The 19891-nt window shown below is 39.6% G+C and overlaps 1 protein-coding gene across 1 annotated transcript in view; it reads left to right on the top strand.

Annotated features, from left to right (window-relative positions):
* Positions 1-19891, top strand: part of LOC146586721 (pinopsin-like) — an 85558-nt gene that overhangs the window by 54400 nt on the left and 11267 nt on the right. Inside the window, exon 3 of the mRNA XM_085320851.1 lies at positions 6156-6389. Within this exon, the coding sequence (XP_085176977.1) occupies positions 6156-6389 (234 nt within the window). The remainder of the gene's footprint in view (positions 1-6155; positions 6390-19891) is intronic.

The raw sequence follows: 19891 nt of genomic DNA, 5'->3' as shown, positions 1-19891 counted from the left end.
TCAAATTTTTGGTCTCTGGAGCATAGGAAGGTGCAGCCTGTCCCCTTGGGCAGAACACCATTTAGGGCTTTTCTTCTCCTATGTGGAGCTAAGTGATGGCTAAGAAAAAAAGTGTTAAAACTAACATACTTCTCACCTGAGCTTACTGTCCTATTTTGTTTTGGCCTTCTGTCTCCAAAATAGGAATGCTCCAGTATTTAGCCTGAAAAAAGCGCATTGGCTCACCTATGAATGCAGTCTGGCTTTCCCTTTCAGCCGGAGGCTTGTGGGACTGGCTGACTTGGCTGCAGTGAGATCTGGACCCGTCAGAGCTACTGCACGCATAAATCTATTATCCAACATCATTTGATATGGCCTATAGCCATATTATTTGTTCCCATAATATTGTTCAACAGAGTTAATATGTTGGTGTGAAGKCACTCCCCCCCAGGTCCTTATTTTTAGAAGAGCCAACCTGTTAGCATCCCTTGTTATTACTGCCTCCACTTTCCCACTGTAAGTTCCCCTTTTAGTTTGGTTTATTCCACACTTTCACCAGTTGTGTTGAAATTTCCTATACTCTGTGTGGAGCTCTCCAGTGTCTTCTTTTGCGATGCATGAAATAGTACCCTATCACATGGTGAGGGATATATCTGGTACACCTTGTCAGCCTGGAAGGGAGAGGATGCATCTTTTGATGTTAGCTAAGCAGTGTGTCACTCAGGTTCCCTTTRAGCATAATTCTGCCACTGCCATCACTGAAAACCCCCATGGTTTTTCCCATGCTCTGTGGCCTATCAAATCTAATGCATCTGCTCAGCAGATTGCCATAATTATCTAACTAGTGTTGTCTGGCATGTCAGATTACATAGAAAAGAAGGAGGAAAAGGATCACTATGTTTGTATGTGAGATGTAGCTTGGCTACAGGGCAAAACAAGGCAAGAGCCAGTCTTGTGGCAGTCTTACACGCAGTGCCTGAGATTAGACAAGCTTGTCTGTAGCTACCTCAGGCTGATTTCTGAAGTTTCAGCCAAAGCACTTCTGCTCCTTCCCAGAATGAGACTATGTGAGATGCTATTTGCTCATTAAAAACCAAAAACCCCTTCTTTCCTTAACTGTAGTGTCTTTCKTACGTCAGAACAGGGCTCCCAAATTTGGCAGGAGATGGCCTCTGTGCCAAAGAGTTGAGTTTATAGTAAAAACACATGTTTTCCAACCATTCTAAGCAAACATCTCTTGGTTCCAACAATCCAGTATTTCATGTGTCATTGTAATGATGTGTTTTAGATCTTTCATAAATTTTAAAAGTATATTRTATGCACGTACACTTTATATCTTCACAGTTAGATTTGACTTAACAAACAGAGCTATTCTAGACCGTTATTTGAATTTATTTTCTGTTATCATCAGCTGATGCTCTTCTACCAACTAGTTGTCCAGGCACCAAACATTTCTGGGAGGCACTCCAATTTTATTACTGAAAAGAGTGTGTAGCAACTGGTTAAATTGCCAAAAGTTTTAAAATATGAAATAGAATCATTTTTACATTAAATTGCCTACTCCTTTTTCACTTTAAAATCTTTGATTCTTGATTAGGTCAGGTCAACCTGAACTAAATTTTGCTTGAGGCCTTTTAGCACCTATAAACAGAGAATTTTTAAAGATAACATGTTTTAAAGGTGGAATTCAAAGTTGCAAACACAATGGTACCAAAACTGTGCAAAAATATAGTATATGTCTTCAAAAACAGGACTCTCTGAGCACTTCTTACAGAATAGTCTAACACTTCTTGAAATCTGCTAGCATTTCTTGCTTTGTTAAGATATCCTAGACTGCATCAGGGTGATATCACAACCACACTAAGACTCTGCTGCTTGCCTTTCCTATCATCACAACAGCAGTGTTTGGGCTAAAATGGCTTGGAGGGAGGAAAGCAGCCTAGTAAACAAAATTAMACTGTTCAGCCCTGTTTCCCAAGACATGGCACAAGACTAGGGACGGACAGTCACACAGCAGTGGGCGATCAGTCCAGTGGTATGCTCGGTCTACTGGTGACTCTTCCCCCACCCCTTTTCAGGGGTAAGAGTCTGTGCCTCCAGAGGACAGTGCCAGTTACAAGCACAACTCCAGAACAGCACACGTCCTGTGCTTCAAGCCAAATGATCATCAGCACGCCTTCTCCGTACTGCGGCACATCTAATTAAAACAGTAATGCTGATTCTGCAGTGTCCTACTACTTCCCCCCTTGTGCTAAGTGAGTAAATCYCATTTTATGGTCAGTTGTGGCTCCTCAAGTCTCAGCTAAAGCTCCTACCTGACTACCTGACTGTTGGACCTTTCTCCATAACCCAAGTTTCAAGGCTCTGATTGCTTTTACCTCACGGTTCACTATAGCTTCTCAAGGACTCAGTGTTGTCCAGTTTTGTTTACAATGAACCCAGCTGCTTCTGCTCATTGTGCTGGAGTCTATGCCTGGTAACCCACCATCACAGTAAGATCCTTTCCCAAGCTGTTCCTGAGCTGGAGGACAAACTGTTGTGGCCTGTTTTTGAACAGATGGCTGATCTGCTAGTTTGGTACTAAGGGAAGAGCAGTGAACCTTGAGTCTCAAGTGTAAACATGAGGCCAAAGGGATATGGAGTGAGAGAAAGCTAGAGGAGACTAGCAGGCAGAACACCAAGAAAAAGGGACAACACTGATAATGAAGAAGCAGGTGCATTGGAAAGCTGGGGCACCCAGGTCACCAGGATTTTGGAGCTGTTGAGAAGGGCCAGATTTTATGATCCTTCCTCACTACTTCTGTTCCATTGCTTGCATTTTGGCCTGCCACTCCATACTTCATCTCTTCTCTGAAACAGTAAGAAGAGAAATGCAGTTTTGAAAAAAAAGTACTTAAAAAAAAAAAAAAAAAAAAAAGTTCTAACTTGCTCGTTCCCAGGATCTGGACTGTAATTAAATCATATTATAGAATTATAATATGAGGCACATAAAAAAATGAAAACGATTGGGTGTACTGGTATAAACATGGAAGTAAAAGGCTCCGTGAGCAAGACAGCTACCTAATTTGCTTTCCAATGGGTTTGTCTCATGACAAATGATTTTTTTAAACTCAATTATAGAAGACTGCATTGGAAGGTCACCCTTAATAGATATCAGGGAGACATTATAAATGTGCTATTTCAGGAATAGCTTTGATCAGAGCTTGCTTCTTATTAATTATCAGAGAAATAAGATGGAACAGAAAAAAGCCAAACCAAACCAAAACAATACTTTACTGGAGGGGATTCTTTGGTGTCTAATTTGAATTCATCTTACATTGAATTTTGCTCCTTGATAAGAACATTATTAAGGATCTTTCTTCTCTAGTCACATGTGAAGAATTTGGTGTCAAAGATGTCTGATTAGTTTCAAAGGCCTTGGAGAAACTCAGTCAAATTTACAAGGAAAATATTGGGACCAACAGTCAGGCAGACATAAACGCAGACAGAGTCACAGTGCAAGCCTCCCTTGCCTTCATAAGGAAATAGAAAGGATGCATACCAAAATTCCAGCACAATCATTCCACTTTTACACATATTTTGTTCCCTTATCATTCATCTGTATTTTATTTATGCAGAGGATAAAGTGTTCGGGGCAGAGATGTTATYGAAATAGAGAGAGAAAATGTGCTGACTGATGCCTCTGCCATTATTGAAGACCCTGAGTTGTGTAATCCATGGCTAGCTGGGCATTGCATTCCTGGCTTAATATTAAGCTTGTAATATAGCTGCCGCTAACCCAGGGGCTGATCTTGCACTTTTTAGTAAGACAAAATTCCCATTAGTCAGGAAATATTTAGTTCAAATAAGCAATACAGGATTGTAGCATTTATCTATTATTAATGATTTTTCTCAAGATAAAGTAATTGTGAAATAAACAAGTTCTGTTCTTGCAAAGAAAAGAATAGTCCCAAATGTTTTCAGGAAGGCCAGATTTTAGTTTGTAATTGACATTTTGCAGAAGGTAATTGGAAGACAATAGAGGAAAAATACTTGTTAATTTGGGGGGGAGTAAATCTGTGTGTTTTATTTACTTTCAACAGGAACATCTATACTAAAATTCAGGCAAAATTCTTCCCCCACCCCTTGCAAAGACTAGAACCATAACTATTTTTTTAAAAAATGTCACCATATCATTTTGCCTTTCGTATATACTTATATACTATGTAATGTTGTAAACTCACACAATCCATTACATCAACACATACATAATACAAAAACACCTACACAGAGGTGAGTAAAGCTCTGAGTATTCACACAGCATTAGAATGTGCAAGCTGTGCACCTTGAGACAGTAGATGACATTTAACTTGGATAATTAGTGGTTTCCACCTTTATTATATTCATTTACAGAGTTGTGCACATCAGTGTTCTACTGCACCAGGTTAAATCTATTCATTTAAAACTTTCTTTTTTTTGGCTAGATAAATTTTGGACTCATTACATTCAAGGGAGCTGCCCTTTTGCTTATTTATTTTTGTAGCTTTACAGAGGCTTAGTTTACTTGTGTGCAGTTTGCTCTCAAGTATCACATTTGGGATGCAAAGGGACCTTAAAGTGGACATAAATTGCATTTGGCTGACTACAATATTCAGTCTATTTACTTTGATCATTTGACTACTTCCTGAAATCCTGCTGGGACATGTGGGTCAATTATGAAATTGCCTGTAAGACCTGTGTGGTGAAACTCCTTTAGAGTCAGTGGAGAAGGACTAGCTCCAAAATGAGTTCTCCATTGGCTGCAAAGATGCTTTGGGAGACCAGTCTCACTACTCTGGAGTTTGTCTTTGTGAGTGTTTCCCAGGAACTCCTTCATAACCCCCATAAAACAAAGCTAAGCACCCATACCTGTTCTATACTCCTTCTTACCTTGTCTTGACTTCTGTGAGCTTGGGGTCAGATTTAATAGCCATCTCACAGAGAGAGCACACAGGAAGCTTGCTTTAAAGTAATGCTTGCATATAGTACTGTATGTGCCTTCTGTGAAGTTTCTTCCTCATGATTATTGCCAATACCCTTAGGGTTAGGAGTACCATGGAAAATTGTTGCCTGTACTTGCCTGCATAGAAATACATTCACACCAAACCTTACAAATAACAATCAGCCATTACTTTAATGTTTACCTAGACTCCAAAAGGGATGACCCCTTAGTCCAAAATGAACCAAGAGACTGTATATTTTGAAGCAAAGAGGAAATGCATTAAATATTTCCTGAACAGAGCTGAGTTTGCCCACAGACTATAATTACCAGCAAATTCATGTTAGCAAAACAGGTTACTGTGCCACTAGATTGGTTATTTAGATCCATGCTTCTTATTTACTCAGTTCCCTTCCATTCCCATGACATAACACAGTAACTGGTCTCTGTCAATAGCTGGCTCATTTTTTATGGGCACAATATAATTGCTCAGGATGATTATCAGGAGTGAGGGCCTTGTATCAAAATGCTGAAATACCTGGCTAGAAATATAGGCTAGAAAAACAGAATCCTACCACTTGAAACTTCATAGAAGTGTTGCTTGGAAGGGATCTCTAGAGGTCATGCAGTCTAGCATCCTCCTCAGAGTGGACCCATTGCCAATACTAGACCAGGCCAGCTAAACCTTTTTTAATCAAGGTTTGAAAATATCCAAGGACAGAGATACCACAGTTGAGTACTATCATGGTCCTAACACTGCTCTGCTTTTTCCATAGCCCAAACAAAAAAAAAATCTTTTATTGGTTCCTATATGCTTCATAACACTTGTCCACCTCCAGCAAGCCGTAGGTGGACTAAGCTGACTAACGTGAGTGAAAATACTGGAAGATCATACAAAATGCCATACTTGAAAAGCAACAGGAGATGATCAACAAGGGTTAAGAACTACATAACTATATCCCCTTTCTGTTTCTGCTCTACCTTCCACTATGATTCTGGCTTACATTGGTACGTAGCATGATGTCTGCAGGTGTTCCCCCTGAGCCTGTTGGAGATAATGAAAGCATTCACTCATCTTTGGATGTAGCTTTGTTTTGCTTCTGAAGTTAAAATGTCGAATATCATTGCTGGTCTGAGACCAAGAGACCAATTGCTTGTTAAAGCAGTAAAAATAATAGCTCAACTCCTTAAACCCTATCTTTTATTCACCTTTCACTAGGTTGGAAAAATCCACAAGAATGCTGCCCGCAAAAGAGAATACCATGTACTGTTCATGGTGATCACTACAGTTATCTGTTACCTCATATGCTGGATTCCCTATGGAGTTATAGCATTGCTTGCAACATTTGGTAAGCCAGGTGTGGTGACTCCAGTTGCAAGCACCATACCTTCCATCCTAGCAAAAAGCAGCACTGTTTGCAATCCCATTATCTACATACTTATGAATAAGCAGGTAAGACTTACTATTTTTTAAATGTATTATTTTCCTCACTATTTGTTGTGTTTTCTTGATCTAACCACTGTGACTGCCTATCCTGTCTTTGAGAGAAGGGCATTGAGGGTCTGCCCAAATGATATCACTAGAGTCTCAAGACAGAAGTGTTTGTAGTCAACATAATACATGGCTAGATAGGAAGAACAGATACAAGTTTACTAACTGAAATTGTGTTCTCTTAAAGAAAGACACACTGGATGTTAATTTGTAAGCTGCAGAGTTGCCGAAGGTATTGACATCTATTTGCAAGACGAGTACTCAAACGTTTTTGTCTGGAGGGAGGGGAAAAAAGGGGACAAGAAGAGAAAAATATTTTGTGACCTTGAAAACAATGTAACAGACAAGACTAGTTGCAATTACTTATTACTTTCTTGACAGAGTCCCCTGAAAGCAAATATTCATAACAATTATGTCTTTTAGGGACTCCTACATCCTTTCTGCTAAATTTCTAGTTCAGCTACATGCCAAAATAGGAAAATGGAGTTTGGCTCACGAGGGTCAAGGCCAATTCTAAAGCTTTTAAAATGCCTACATCCAGTTCAGGTGTCTAATTCCCATAAATGGCATTTTCAGCACAGAAAAGTGAACTTCTTAATATTTCTGTGCTGACAGCTCTGACTCTAAAGTTTGGTAAATGGTAGATCTGGAAGTTTTAAAGAGTAAGGGTATTTGGAAATGCAGTATATTTTATGAAAGCACCTTTTTCTTTGATTATATTAAATGTTAGGACAATCTTAATTTTCTGTCATCATTTTATGTACAGCATACTGTTATAAAGCAAATAAAACTCCTTTATCATTTCTTGTCCAGTGTATACTGGAGCCTACCATTAGTATTTGTAAACAGCAGCATTATATGATTATGGAACTTAGCCAAGGGATGTCACCAAATATATTCTAACTTTGCCGTGCTCTGAGATCATGCTTGGTCCAGCTCATCTGATCCAAAGTTCTTAAACAAGGAATGAATCTACTCCAGGAGTCTCAGGGAAAGATCCCAGGCAAGCCATGAAACTTCCCTGGAAGAAAAGAATACTGTTGCTTTCACACCAAGGCCAGGATCTCATTTCCAAAATCTGTTCTGAGCTAAAACTATTGAAAAAGCTAGCTCCAACTGAAAAGTGCTAATACTGAAGGAAAAGAGTAACTTCTCTTACGTTTTACAATTCTTATGAAACTCCTCAACAGCAGCCTATGCCTTAGCTCTTTATCCTCCAAGAATTTTGATTGATTATGTCTTTAACTTCCACGAGATCATCTGACCATGCTGTCATCACTGGAGCAGGCTATAACAGAGAAGATAAGTACATTTTGACATTGTCTTCACACATGCAACACAACCCAAATAGCAAGACTCTGGAAGCCTAAGGAGAGAGATGGATCTTAAAATACACAAACTCAGTATGGTCTTGGCTGTCTTCAGACATCTCAAGAACAGAATCGCAGGCACAATTATTGGTGGTAACAACCTGGCATCCACAAATACACACACAACTAAGGCTCTTTCCATATTTTCAAAGTTCTCCAAGCAGTTGTTGATAACTGTGTCTTTTGTAGTGTCAAAGGCTTGTAAACAGTCATGCTGCTGTGGGTATGCTGAGGCAAACAGCAAAGGTTCACTGTTGGTTCACTTGATTATCAAGAATAAAACGGGAGTGCCTGCATGTCACAGGAATGCAGCAAACTGTCTGAAAATCACTCTTTCCTTGCAATATCTAGCTTTTTCAGCTATGAAAGAAATTCTTTTGAATGCTTAACTTGTTTCTCAATATGGAGGTGACTTTTGATCCATTTTGTCATCTTTTATAAGAGAAGAACAATGTGAAATGATCTTGCTGTAAGAGGAAAATTCTGTGAGGACAGTTTTGAGAKAAGACAGACAGTTTCTTAGCAGCAAGAACTGAAAAGATTGTGCAAAAACTCAGGAGCACTGTGGCAGRGAACTGGAAAGAGTTTCTTAAATATCCTTGCTTAGTCTGCAGTGATGTGTAAGATCAATGTATTAGATTTCCCTTTTTGAACAGTGAGAGCTTGCTCCACTCGTTTTTCACTGCCTACCTTTCCACACTTGTCATCATTTATCAAAAAGTGCAAAGGGGCAAAGCTGAGTCAGTCTTTGACAGATCATTAATTGCCATCTGGTAGTCACTGTAGGGCTTGGGATTTTTCATCATTAGTTTCCCTATTGTAGAAATCAGAAAAAAATCACCCCTGAAATGGAGCTTTGTCAGATTTGGAGTAAATACTTTTAATTGTTTTAAAACCAAAATAATAGTTAATGACTCACATTAATCTGCAGCTGTCATCTGCTTTACAACTGTACTAGCAGTAAAATAATTATTTTTATTTGAAGCTGAGGAATGAACCTCGCTCAAGAAAGAGTGAAGCGTCCATCTGTTCGCTGTCCTTTCCAAACAGGAACAATAGTAACACTCTCATCGGATGCATCATGAGTGCTCACAACACCTCAATGCCTTTGCACTTGTTCTCATTCCTTTTTGTAAATTTAATGCCTCAGGAAAATGTGTCTTCTACCCAATGCTCAGCTTTTCTGGGCTTCGTGTTCGGTTTAAAATTGTTGTGGGATGCTGGTGCCTCCCAACATAAAATGTTTCTGGCCTACATTTTTCACAGTCCTGTCTTTTGGGATGCAGTTTTTCACAGGAGGGTATTTACTTGTGCATTTTGTGAATGGATACACTGAGAATATATGGCTTATCCTTTAAATCTCTGTGCATAAGCTAACCTTTCTGCTTCAGAACATGCCCTGAAGATTGCAAAACAGCATTAGTTGACCGCAGCGGTGGCGGTGGCTTCAATCGATCATAAATCACTCTGGAATATCGTGGAATTGCCCGCCTCYGAGTCAGCCTTAGGAGTCACACTTCAGAGCACACCTTTACATTAACGCCCATGCAGGCACTGAGTCACTTTCACGGTCCAGGAGCCCCAGTGAGAAAGTTTAGTCTTTGCTGTTACCTCCTGCACTGATCTGAGATGATAAACTCTTGGTGAGAGTGGTGGATTTCTTCCCAGTCAAAGGGACTCTCTCGTGCGGGACAGCATGAGGCACTCTTCTGTCATTCTTGCCGACAGGAGGGAGGGGAATACACCATTTCAGCAGAATATTGTTGCTGATAATCCCAAGGCAGGCAGACATCCAGCTTCACTGACACAAGCTGCTTCAGGCTGAAGCGATGTTTTGGCAGGGAAGCAAGGGAAACAGCGGAGAAGGAGACTGTATCTTCCCCACCAGACAGATTTACCTGGTTTCTCGCTAGGCCTGGTTCTTTCGCCTCTCGGCAGCGCTGCTGTGCGTGTCTGGCGCGGTGCTCCCCGTGCAGCAGTGCCCAGCAGACTGCCGTGCTAGCTGTGCTGGCACTGCCTACCGGCTGCTGGAGCAGTCTGGGCAGGGCCGGCACGCTTAGGCTGTCAGTGCCTCACTCGTTTGTAGTCATAGCGTTATATACATTTTGTGTTTCATCTGCTTTTACCTCTCACATTATCTTTTTATTTCTATCATAACTCCCTGTCAGGTTCACATTTGCTTTCTTCATATTTCCACCTGTGCAGCCACCCCAAACAGACTTTTAATGGCAGCTTCTATTACTTGCACTTCACTGTGACAAGGCTAACAGAAACCTGTTCTGGCACGCGTTACGTTCAAGCAAGCATTAAGCGTTCACCAAACAGTTATAAGAGTCACCATTGCCATGGGATCCCTGTTACAGGGGTCATCACCAGGAGCAYTTCAATTTTACATAGTCCCTAGAAYARYRGGGAACTCAAACACTGAAGAAYTTTCTGGCTGGTATAACTGTATTTGAAGATGTAMTGTCCTGAGAACCAGAGATCATTAGCCAGACAATATAATGGCATGCCAGCTTTTTGAGGTTAACCTGATCTTAGATATCTGAAGTCTGTTKTTTTTCTGGATAAAGCAGTGAAGTTGAGATATGAATAATGAGCACTTGAGTGGGTATGGGTTATTGAGATCGAGTGAATCTGTACTCTCTATTTCACGTAATTTCAAGTTAGGATTCAGAGAAACAGGAATTTGCCACGTTGCTGCTGGCAGAAAAACTTAAGCCAAATTAAWCCCATATCATTTAAAGATCTACAGAACCAATCACTTGGGAGCCACTGATCAGAGACCTCTGCTGATGTAGAGTAGCCTTACTCCACTGCTCCTAATGGGCCTCAGGCTAATTACATGAGTTCGGGAGTTATTTCCACACATTTAGTCACTCAGGTTGTTAACCCTAGGCTCCCTGGACTACCGAAACTCAGGTTAGCATATCTAGTACTGTTTTGCAATTGGAACAAAATAGTGATTAGCAATGTGTTRTTTCTGGTGTCAGAAAGTGTCTCTGAGCAAAAGTAAGGAGGGAGGGTGTGAGGGAAGGGATGCATTAGATGTGAATAGAAGTCCTTGATTAGCAGTTTGATTTCCTCTCTGTCTGTCTTGTTGTATTAAAATCACTGCAGTTATAAAAATAGAAGCTGATCCTGTCATTTTGCCCAAGGATTTGGAGAACGAAGTGATGCTTAAAAGAACACRTACACTCATTTGAAAATAATGAATACTATGACCTTTACAACTTACCAGGTAATTGGGGGCTGAGTGAGGGGAAAGGTGCACAGAAAGAATGAACAAACTAAGCCAGTTGCAAAAATTTCCATTATTTCTGGTGGATAGTGAGATGAGTGATAATGTATTAAAGAGTTTTCCTCAAAGAGAGCAGGATCCTGCACACTCAGTTGTGCTTCTCATGAGCGAGCATGTGCCCGGGACTGCAGCCCTGTTGCTGCAATGGGACGTGCAGACACATACAGAATTGGCCTCACATCTATCTTCATTGTTCATGCACACAAGGCAAAGTGTTTAGGCTGCAGATGGAAACCTCTACAGAGAGTTGTAAAGAGGCCGAGGAACTGAGTTTGGGAGTTTAATGCGTCATACAAGAAGCTAACCCAGCAGGGAAGTGGATTTTCCCCAATAGGTTGAATTGTGAGGAAAAGGAAAGGCGTTTTCATGGTATTTTGCTACATTAAGATGTACAATAACTTGTCTTTCAGAGAATGGGTAGTGACTAAGAGCACGTATCAGATCCTGTGCAGACAGGCAGTAGCTGCAGCAGAAGCTGTACCCCCCCACCAGCCACCATCTGACTCTCCCTGGGTGGATCCCTGACCGTGCCAACCCCCTCGTGGGCTGAAGTTAGGCAGTTCAGCTCCTCTTCAGCCAGGGCTTGGGGTACAGCCTCCTCCATCTGCTGGTCCAGCTAGGGTGGCMCCCAGCAAGGCATTAGGGCTGAGCCAACTCAAATCCAGCTTATTAAAGACAAAAATTTATCCATTGTCTCATCCTAGGGGAAGAAGTGATATAGTTAGGTTACAAAGCAAAGGACCGTTTCACATATCGGTTCTCTTGCAGAGACTTAACCTTACTAATTCATGGATGGGGGGAGCTGAGAATCTGTTTTATTCCTTTCTCTGCATTTGCCAGCCTTGCACAGTAATGTTCCTCTTTTCTGTACATCTCAGATAAGTCTTTTGAACTCCTCCTTCTAACATCTTTGAGAGATTTCCCTGTTGCCAGCCAAGGAAGAGGAGTCCTTCTTTAATGATAATCTTTTTGCATCTTATATTCCCAGTTCTCTAAGAATCCTTTTCAGTGCTTCTTGATCTTACTATATGCACTGAGCAGGAAGAAATGTGTACCTGCTTTGGGAAACAGTCAGATATGGAAAAAAAAAAAAAAAGATCTTGACATTTCCCATGCAAAACAGCTGCATTTTTCATGTGGTATTGCACAGACTTCAGTATTTCCAGCAAAAGGTAATATTTTCTTTTAAAATCTGCAGAAGTGTGACATGGACAAGTAATACTTTAGTTTCTTTTAAGCTTCTTATTTTCATACTTGGGAAACAGTAAGATATTTTAGATGCATGAGAACATGGGACTACATATACAAAAAGATAGTATACGATCCAGGAACAATTGTGTCAAGGTTCATTTTGTGCCCAAATTGGACATATCTATTAAGTCCTGAATAGAGACCCTGTTTATGCCAGGTTTATGGGCATATTGTAAGATTTATTATCATTATTGAATAAATTCATTTAGATGTGATCACTTATGATCTAGTTTTTCATATCTTTACTGGCAGCTGGACTGACTTTGGGTAAATAATAGTCAGCATAAATAAATGTGGCTGAATCATTTTTGAAGTCATTTAGAAACAGAGAAAATTTTTATCCAAATAGAACTGCACACTCAAGTTCTTAAGCTGAAAATGGGCCAAGTCAAAATTATCTTTCAGTGCATCATATTCTCCATTAGATAGAATATTACAGTAGAGTTCAGAAATGTTTTGAATTTACTTCTTCCTCAAATGTAGTATTATGACTTTTTAAAGTTGAGGGGCAAACAGAAGAGAGGTCTCAAGGGCACCTTTTCTGCTGTCATGAGGTGTAAGCGGTTCACACAAGTTCAAAATTAATTTAGGAATTTCTCTCAGCTAAAAACAAAAAAAAAAAAAAAAAAAAAAAAAAAAAAAAAAAAAAAAAAAAAAAAAAAAAAAAAAAAAAAGAGAGAGAGAGCTCAGGCAAACAATTCAAGTATTTACCAAGGGTCCCAAGGACGTTCTGCAGCCCTAGTCAGTCTTCCTGCTTCCCCAGGCTACACTCTGGTTAGTACTGACTGGACTGAGTGTGCCTCTATGAGTTCAGCCTTACCCTGCCTGCTGTAGAGATGGTYTCTGAGGGCTTGATTGTGTTCAACACTGTGGAGAAATTTCAAAGTTTGTTTAGAAAAAGTAGGAACCCAGGCCTCCTCTCATGAAAATGAAACATTAAATAAAGATGGAAAACAAATAACATGAATGAACACAAATGCAGGATGAGCACATTTTTTTGACCATATGATGACTCAGAACTTATGTTAAATGCAGGGGAAGGCAGTAGACTCATAGAATCATAGAATCAGTAAGGTTGGAAGGGACCTCTGGAGATCATCTGGTCCAACCAGCAGGGTCACCTAGAGCAGGGTCACCTAGAGCATGTTAGACAGGGTTGCATCCAGGCGGGCCTTGAAGATCTCCAGAGAAGGAGACTCCACGACCTCTCTGGGCAACCTGTGCCAGTGCTCYGTCACTCTCACAGGGAAGAAATTCCCCCTCATATTCGGGCAGAACTTCCTGTGGTTCAGTTTTTGCCCATTTCCTCTTGTCCAGTCTCATGGGAAAACTGAAAAGAGTTTGTCTCCATCCCCTTGACACTCTCGCTTCAGGTACTTATAGACATTGATAAGATCCACCCCCCCCCTCCCTCAGTCTTCCTTTCTCCACTGTTCTTGAGCTTGGAGGAAGTGATGTTTGAATATTAGCCACCCTCAGTCTTCTCTTCCCCAGRCTGAAGAGGCCCAGCTCTCACAGCTGTTCCTCATAGGGCAGGTGCTCCAGTCCTCTGATCATCTTTTTAGCCCTACGCTGGACTCTCCCCAGTAGCTCCATGTCTCTCTYGTCCTGGGGAGCCCAGAGCTGGACACAGCACACCTGATGAGGCCTTCCCAGGTTTGAGTAGAGGGTCAGGATCACCTCCCTTGACCTGCTGGCAACAGTCTTCCTAATGCACCCCAGGAGGCCATTGGCCTTCTTGGCCACCAGGTCACATTGTTGGCTCCTGGTCAATCTGTCATCCACCAGCACTCCCAGGTCCCTCTCTGCAGAGCTGCTCTCCAGAAGGTCAGCCCCCAGCTTGGACTGGTAATGGAAGTGTCATCCAACTAGAGATCTTCCTTTCTGGAAGAGGCAGAAAGTGAAGGGTCTCTTTACAGTATACAGCATGTAACGGTGCTGGTTTATCCTATATTGCTCTGTAACATTTCCATAGCACTGGAGAAACATGAGCCTTGCAGAAAAAAGAATAAATTTGCATGTTAGATAAGGTAAATGGACAGATTAGAAAACCTAGAAGAAAGTATAATGGGAAGTTTTTTTAGCGAAGGCAGTGGGGTCCTTTTGTAGTCTGTATCTTCCCTGCAAAAGCAGCAAAAAAGACATTTCAGAGAGAAGGAGAATAGAGGAGACTCCAAAGAGACTGAAACTGAGGTCAAATTTGAAGTGACAGGTAGTGTGGCTAGGGAGAAAAAAAGCTATAAAGTATAACCTTGTCATACAGTACTTTTTAGATCTTGTTTCTGGCTCTTCCATATACTCTTTACACCTTAATGACCAACTTACTTCTTCAGAGTTTTAAGTAGTTGGTGTCCTCTAGGATAAGGCCCTAGTCATGATGCAGGTGAACCACAATAAGTAAACATTGTGATGTGTTTGGATAAGCTGAATGTCATCTAATGGGAAGAGTTTTTACTGGAAAATGCAGTTCATGAAAGCAAAATTTGCAGTGGGCGTGTTAATTTACAAGAGGGAGGCAAAAAAGAAGTGAAATCAAGTATTTTCATATACTTGAAAGGCTTTGGCATGATCAGACTAGCAAAGGAGATTTCATTTTGGAAGTTTTCACAGTCAACTTTCAAAACAAGAGTATAATTGAAAGCTAAACTTAAGAGGTCTCAGCCACCTTAGTGCTTTTCCATTGAAGTTAGCGTAGAGGGAGAGAAGAGGGAATATTGCCTCTGTGGTTATGCCACCTTTGCAGGTGGCATTTTGATCAGCATCTGCTGATCAACGAAAAGGATTGTAGTCACAATTATCCATACAGAGCCAGAGAAATCAAAGTTTACTGTACTGATTGAACGGCAGGAAGTTAATACTGCCACTTGTTTTGGAGCTAGCAGGGAAATTTCTGTAGGAAAAGATTTGACTTCTAAAAACACTGGGTATTCTGTCACTATCCAATGATGCAGGATGTACTCTCCAGAACTATTTAAAGAGCTAAAAAAWTTGTTGAGTTATACCTCTCCACTTTTTTTCCAGTACAAGGAATGCAGCTTCAGTCAAATCACCTGCATTTATCTAGCATAATCAGCTTGTAGTTATGTCAGGAGCTTCAGGACACCATTTACAACCAACCATTTCTGACACACTTCCAACTATAATGTTAAATCTGTATAGTAGAATGAGAAATAAATTAAGGTTTCCAGTATCCAGAGATGACTATAGAAGCAAGGAATACGGTATATTCACACCAAAATAAAAGATATTAGGAACAAGGCTCACTTTGGGAGTAAGGGGGAAGGGCCTACGGGCATCCTGTTTGCCCTTGCAAATATATACCAGCAGAAACTCAACCAGAAACAATATTTCTTTACTATCTTCACATGTTCATCTTGGGGAACCCCTCAAGGGAAAGTCTAGTTGGTCAACAGCTGAATTGGTGCTTAGAGAAATGCGGGAAAAAAGATTAGGCACTATTGAACTATGCTCTTTCTGTCTTGCCATTACTTCAATGTAATCAAGATGTCGTGTGTAAGCACTTGACATTTTGGTGTCTTTTTCTGAACTGATTTCCAATTTTGGTGTGGATGGCCCAGGTCCTATAAAGGAATATGAGATCTATAGGTAGACTGAATTTGTGCTGCTCTTCAAATAGCATACCAGGCCACACTGGACAAATGCTACAGGAATCTCAGCTGCAAACACYAGGTCAGGGATCATAATCATTTTTTGTCCCACTCCTTAGTCTGACTAAGATCAAGAATTAATTTAGATTCAGACTTATCCATGTTAATTCTAATATTTCCATTTTTCTAAAATAYGTCAACATTTTACACATAGCTCGTTAGCTATATATTTGCTGTAGCATACCATTTCAAAGCTGAATGCATGAATACATGGTCAGCTAAAGAAAAGAGAATCTCTAATGCAATGCAACAGATTAGATAAATGAAGAATCCAGTTGCATGGTGAAAACAATCAAATTCAACAGATGAAAAAGGTTTGAATAAGTAAGTGTAACCCTGGAGGTAATAGAACTTCTCATGTGCTTTTCCTGTTCAGTCACTGAATAATCCCTAGTGATGTGGCAGTGGCATAATACTAAAATTTTATCCAGAGCAGAACATTTTTGTACATTTTGTCTGTCAGTTYGCATTACTTTTCAATGTTTTACTGTATCTACTAGGTGTATTTTTGCAGTCATGTATACAGCTCACAATTCAAGCAACACTCAATTCAGATTAGATGGATGGAGAGAAAAATAAAATGAGATTTCCTAATTGGAGACCATTATTTAATCTTCTCTAAATAAATATTAAATGAATTGTAGAGCAGCTTGAAAGCAACTAATTATCATAATCCTAGTTTTACAGCTAGAGAAATTTGAGGATGAARGATTAAAATACTTGTCCAAACCTCAGGAACTTTCATAGCAAATCCAATTCAAATCTATAGAATGTTATCTTGTGATTTAATCACAATGTCTTTCTCATTTCAGAGCAAAAATGCTGCTATACTGAAGGAAATAATGTTTGTCCARTATGGAAAATAGAACATAAAACTATACTGGGACTGTTGGTTCATTGGAGTTAGTCCCTTTTTATTGTAAACTGCATCATTTAACCCTATTCAGAAATTCAAGAATATCCGAATTAGAATATGAGGTTCCTTGTCTCTTAATATAGAAGCTGTTTCTGAGGTTTGTCTTCTCTGATGATTAGTAATTTTCTGCTAWCTTGCAGCTTAAATTTGGCTTTGTAGCCATTTTCTAAACCTTTATTCTTGGTACGCTCAAAAAGTCCTTCTCCTTCTTTATCTTTACTTCATTTTGGGATATAGCAATCAGATTACCTTCTGTCTCCATACTGCTAAATGAATCTAGTTTAGCTCTTTTGATTTCCTCTGGTAGCCTAGGCTCTTCTTTCTTCTGATGTCAAATCTAAACACAAATATAGGCTTCTTTAATACGAATGTGCTTGCCTTGTAGTCTGATGCTTGAAAGACATAGTCAATCCTCTTGATATGTGCAAATGCCTGTGACCAAGAATATGTCCAACCATCATTACTAATGTGCAGTCATAGCAAAAACAGCCCTGCAAAGGCCGTAATTTTCCTTAATTGCCTATGGTAAGACATTGTCTTTAATTTTGTTATGAGTGAATAGAARTCCTTGCTGTGTAGGCAATGGGTCATTCTTTTGGTATTACCATGCAGTGGCAAAGGGATCACGGCAGAGAATGACACATTAGATATTTCGAGTATTTTCCTCTTGTATTTTCCCYTGTAATGACTCTTTTAGCTGTTTGAAATTACAAAAAAATCAAATAAATAAATAAGTGTTCAAATTATTAACTATTTTTGTAATCATGCTTGAGACTATGTATTTCATCTGGAAAAGAACTTATTAGCAGTTCTCTAAATGTTARTAGAGGACAAACACTTCAATGCATTAGGAATTATTTCTTGTTTCTGCGGTGTTTAGCAGCAAATGCAGTCTGTAGGACAACAGKCAGAATGAATCTGAACTATAATCTGAAAGCATCTACTTATAATTAAATATTTTGATAGTCCAAGATTTTGTTTGGAATTTTTCAGTAATTTCTTTTGGTTTTGTCCCAGATTAGGAAAAAAAGTTGCAGAACTATTAGAATTTCTTTCACAAAAGAAATTCTGCTTTCTTAACCCAGTCTGTTCTGTTGCTGCATTACATATTCATAAAAAACAAACAGCTTCTACAAAAACATTGTCACACATCAAACCATTCTCAGTGCTTTTTACTTCTGCCTTGGGTAAAATCAATACCTAATCACCTGGCAATCAAGATTAAGTTAACTATCAGAGCACCTCCAGTATTTCATTCCTAGCAACCAGAAGAAAAATCATTTTGGATAGCAAAAGCTGTAGCAACAGGGCAGGAGGTAGGTAAATTTGGGGAGAAGCTCATAAAAACCTGTATTGTAGCCAGAGGCAGAATAAAAGGTAGCACAGAGGAAAGCTGCCGTAGACTCATCTTGCCATATTTAACAGGCAGATRGCTTTACTCTTCAGGAGATGAAATAACCACAAGCTGCTGAAGGTTTTATGTGTGTGTGTATATACACATAAAACCTTATATATAAAATATTTTAGCAAAGCTGGAGACAGTGACCCAGCCTCAGGCAAGAAGAACCTGAGTAAATCCCAAGGGAAGATATGGTGGTATGTGAAATACTGCAAATATAACTGAATGGAAATAAGAGCTTTAGGTTTTCTTGTKCAACATTCTTGGTCTGAGCCTAAGAAAGAAACATCTGAAGAAATGTTTTCCCCAGATATGTACTATATGCAAACTATACCCAAGGATAAGCTGCAGAGAGCTCATAACACATGGTGACAAGAACATAGCAAGGTCTCAGGCCTACAAATATTTATTCATATGCCTTAATCATAACAGCAATGGAGCAGGAACATATCAGTCTAAGCCCATCACGRTCAGCTGGACTCTTTTGATACTTGTGGGCTGATCCAGAGTCCATGGGTGTAGAACTGCAAATATAACAGGAAACCAGGTAGATAGATCAGCATATTGACTGTAACTAAATAAAAACGTATTTTTTAAGTATCAAAATATTTTTCGCTGTTATACTTTGAACTTTCAGTAAAATGGGAGTTATTTCAAAATGGTCTGGGATCACTCATCACATATTGTGGTTGTAATAGACCCTTCATTTCTTATTGTGAAGTAAAATGTTACTGTAGTGACTGGTAAATTTGCTGCTAGCTCTCTCAGTCWGGATCCATCAATCATGTTGTAAAGGTCTAAACAATTCCAACTTACTGAATTGAGAATAGGAAATAGAGGCAGAATCCATGTTGTTGGTATTCTATTCTTTGCCTGTTCTTCCTCCTCACATTACTTTAGGAAATTCCTCTTTTTCAAGTTCATTTTATGTGGGAGAAATTAACRTCACATATTCTGCCTCCTTCTGTGTTGTACAGGTTTTAATAGCTGTATTTAAGGCCAGCRGAGATCTAATGTGAGATCAATATGCCTTTTGGTCTTTTTCTTCCCAGTGATAAACCCTGTCAAAAGAGACARTGCTCTTCTAAAGCAATATGAGGTGCTTGCATAAGACATACGAGCATTAGTACTTTGCTTTAATGTGTAAAACCAACCCACAGGAAACTCAGTGGCTGTGCTGGTTATGTCAAAGTTTGTATGAAGGAAAGAAAAGTTTCTCTCAGTTTGTTTTATTTTGCAAAATAGCTACCCCCACAGCTTTGATCTCTGATTTTGTTCAATCTGAGACTGTAGGTTACCTGAGGAATTATCTTCAAAGAACAGTACTTTTAAATGGTCAAGGATTATCTGAATATATATCCATGATATATCCATGCAAATAAGGCAGTACTTTTGTGACCTTGGTATGTGTTTATTTGTTTCTGCCTTCCCTGTCCTTTTACCATGGAACAATTTTGTTAGCATTATTTTGGTAACAGTTTATTGATTTGTTTTCTTCCCATCTCTACTGCTCTCGGGATGCTCCAACTGGTCATTAAAATACCTAATGGCCTGATAA

The sequence above is a fragment of the Rhea americana genome, unplaced genomic scaffold (assembly GCF_003343005.1).
Source record: "Rhea americana isolate MKP2758 unplaced genomic scaffold, rheAme1 scaffold_66, whole genome shotgun sequence".
In the NCBI taxonomy this organism is placed as follows: domain Eukaryota; kingdom Metazoa; phylum Chordata; class Aves; order Rheiformes; family Rheidae; genus Rhea; species Rhea americana.
Note: the sequence above shows the minus strand (reverse complement) of the source record. Positions and strands in the feature narration are given on the sequence as shown.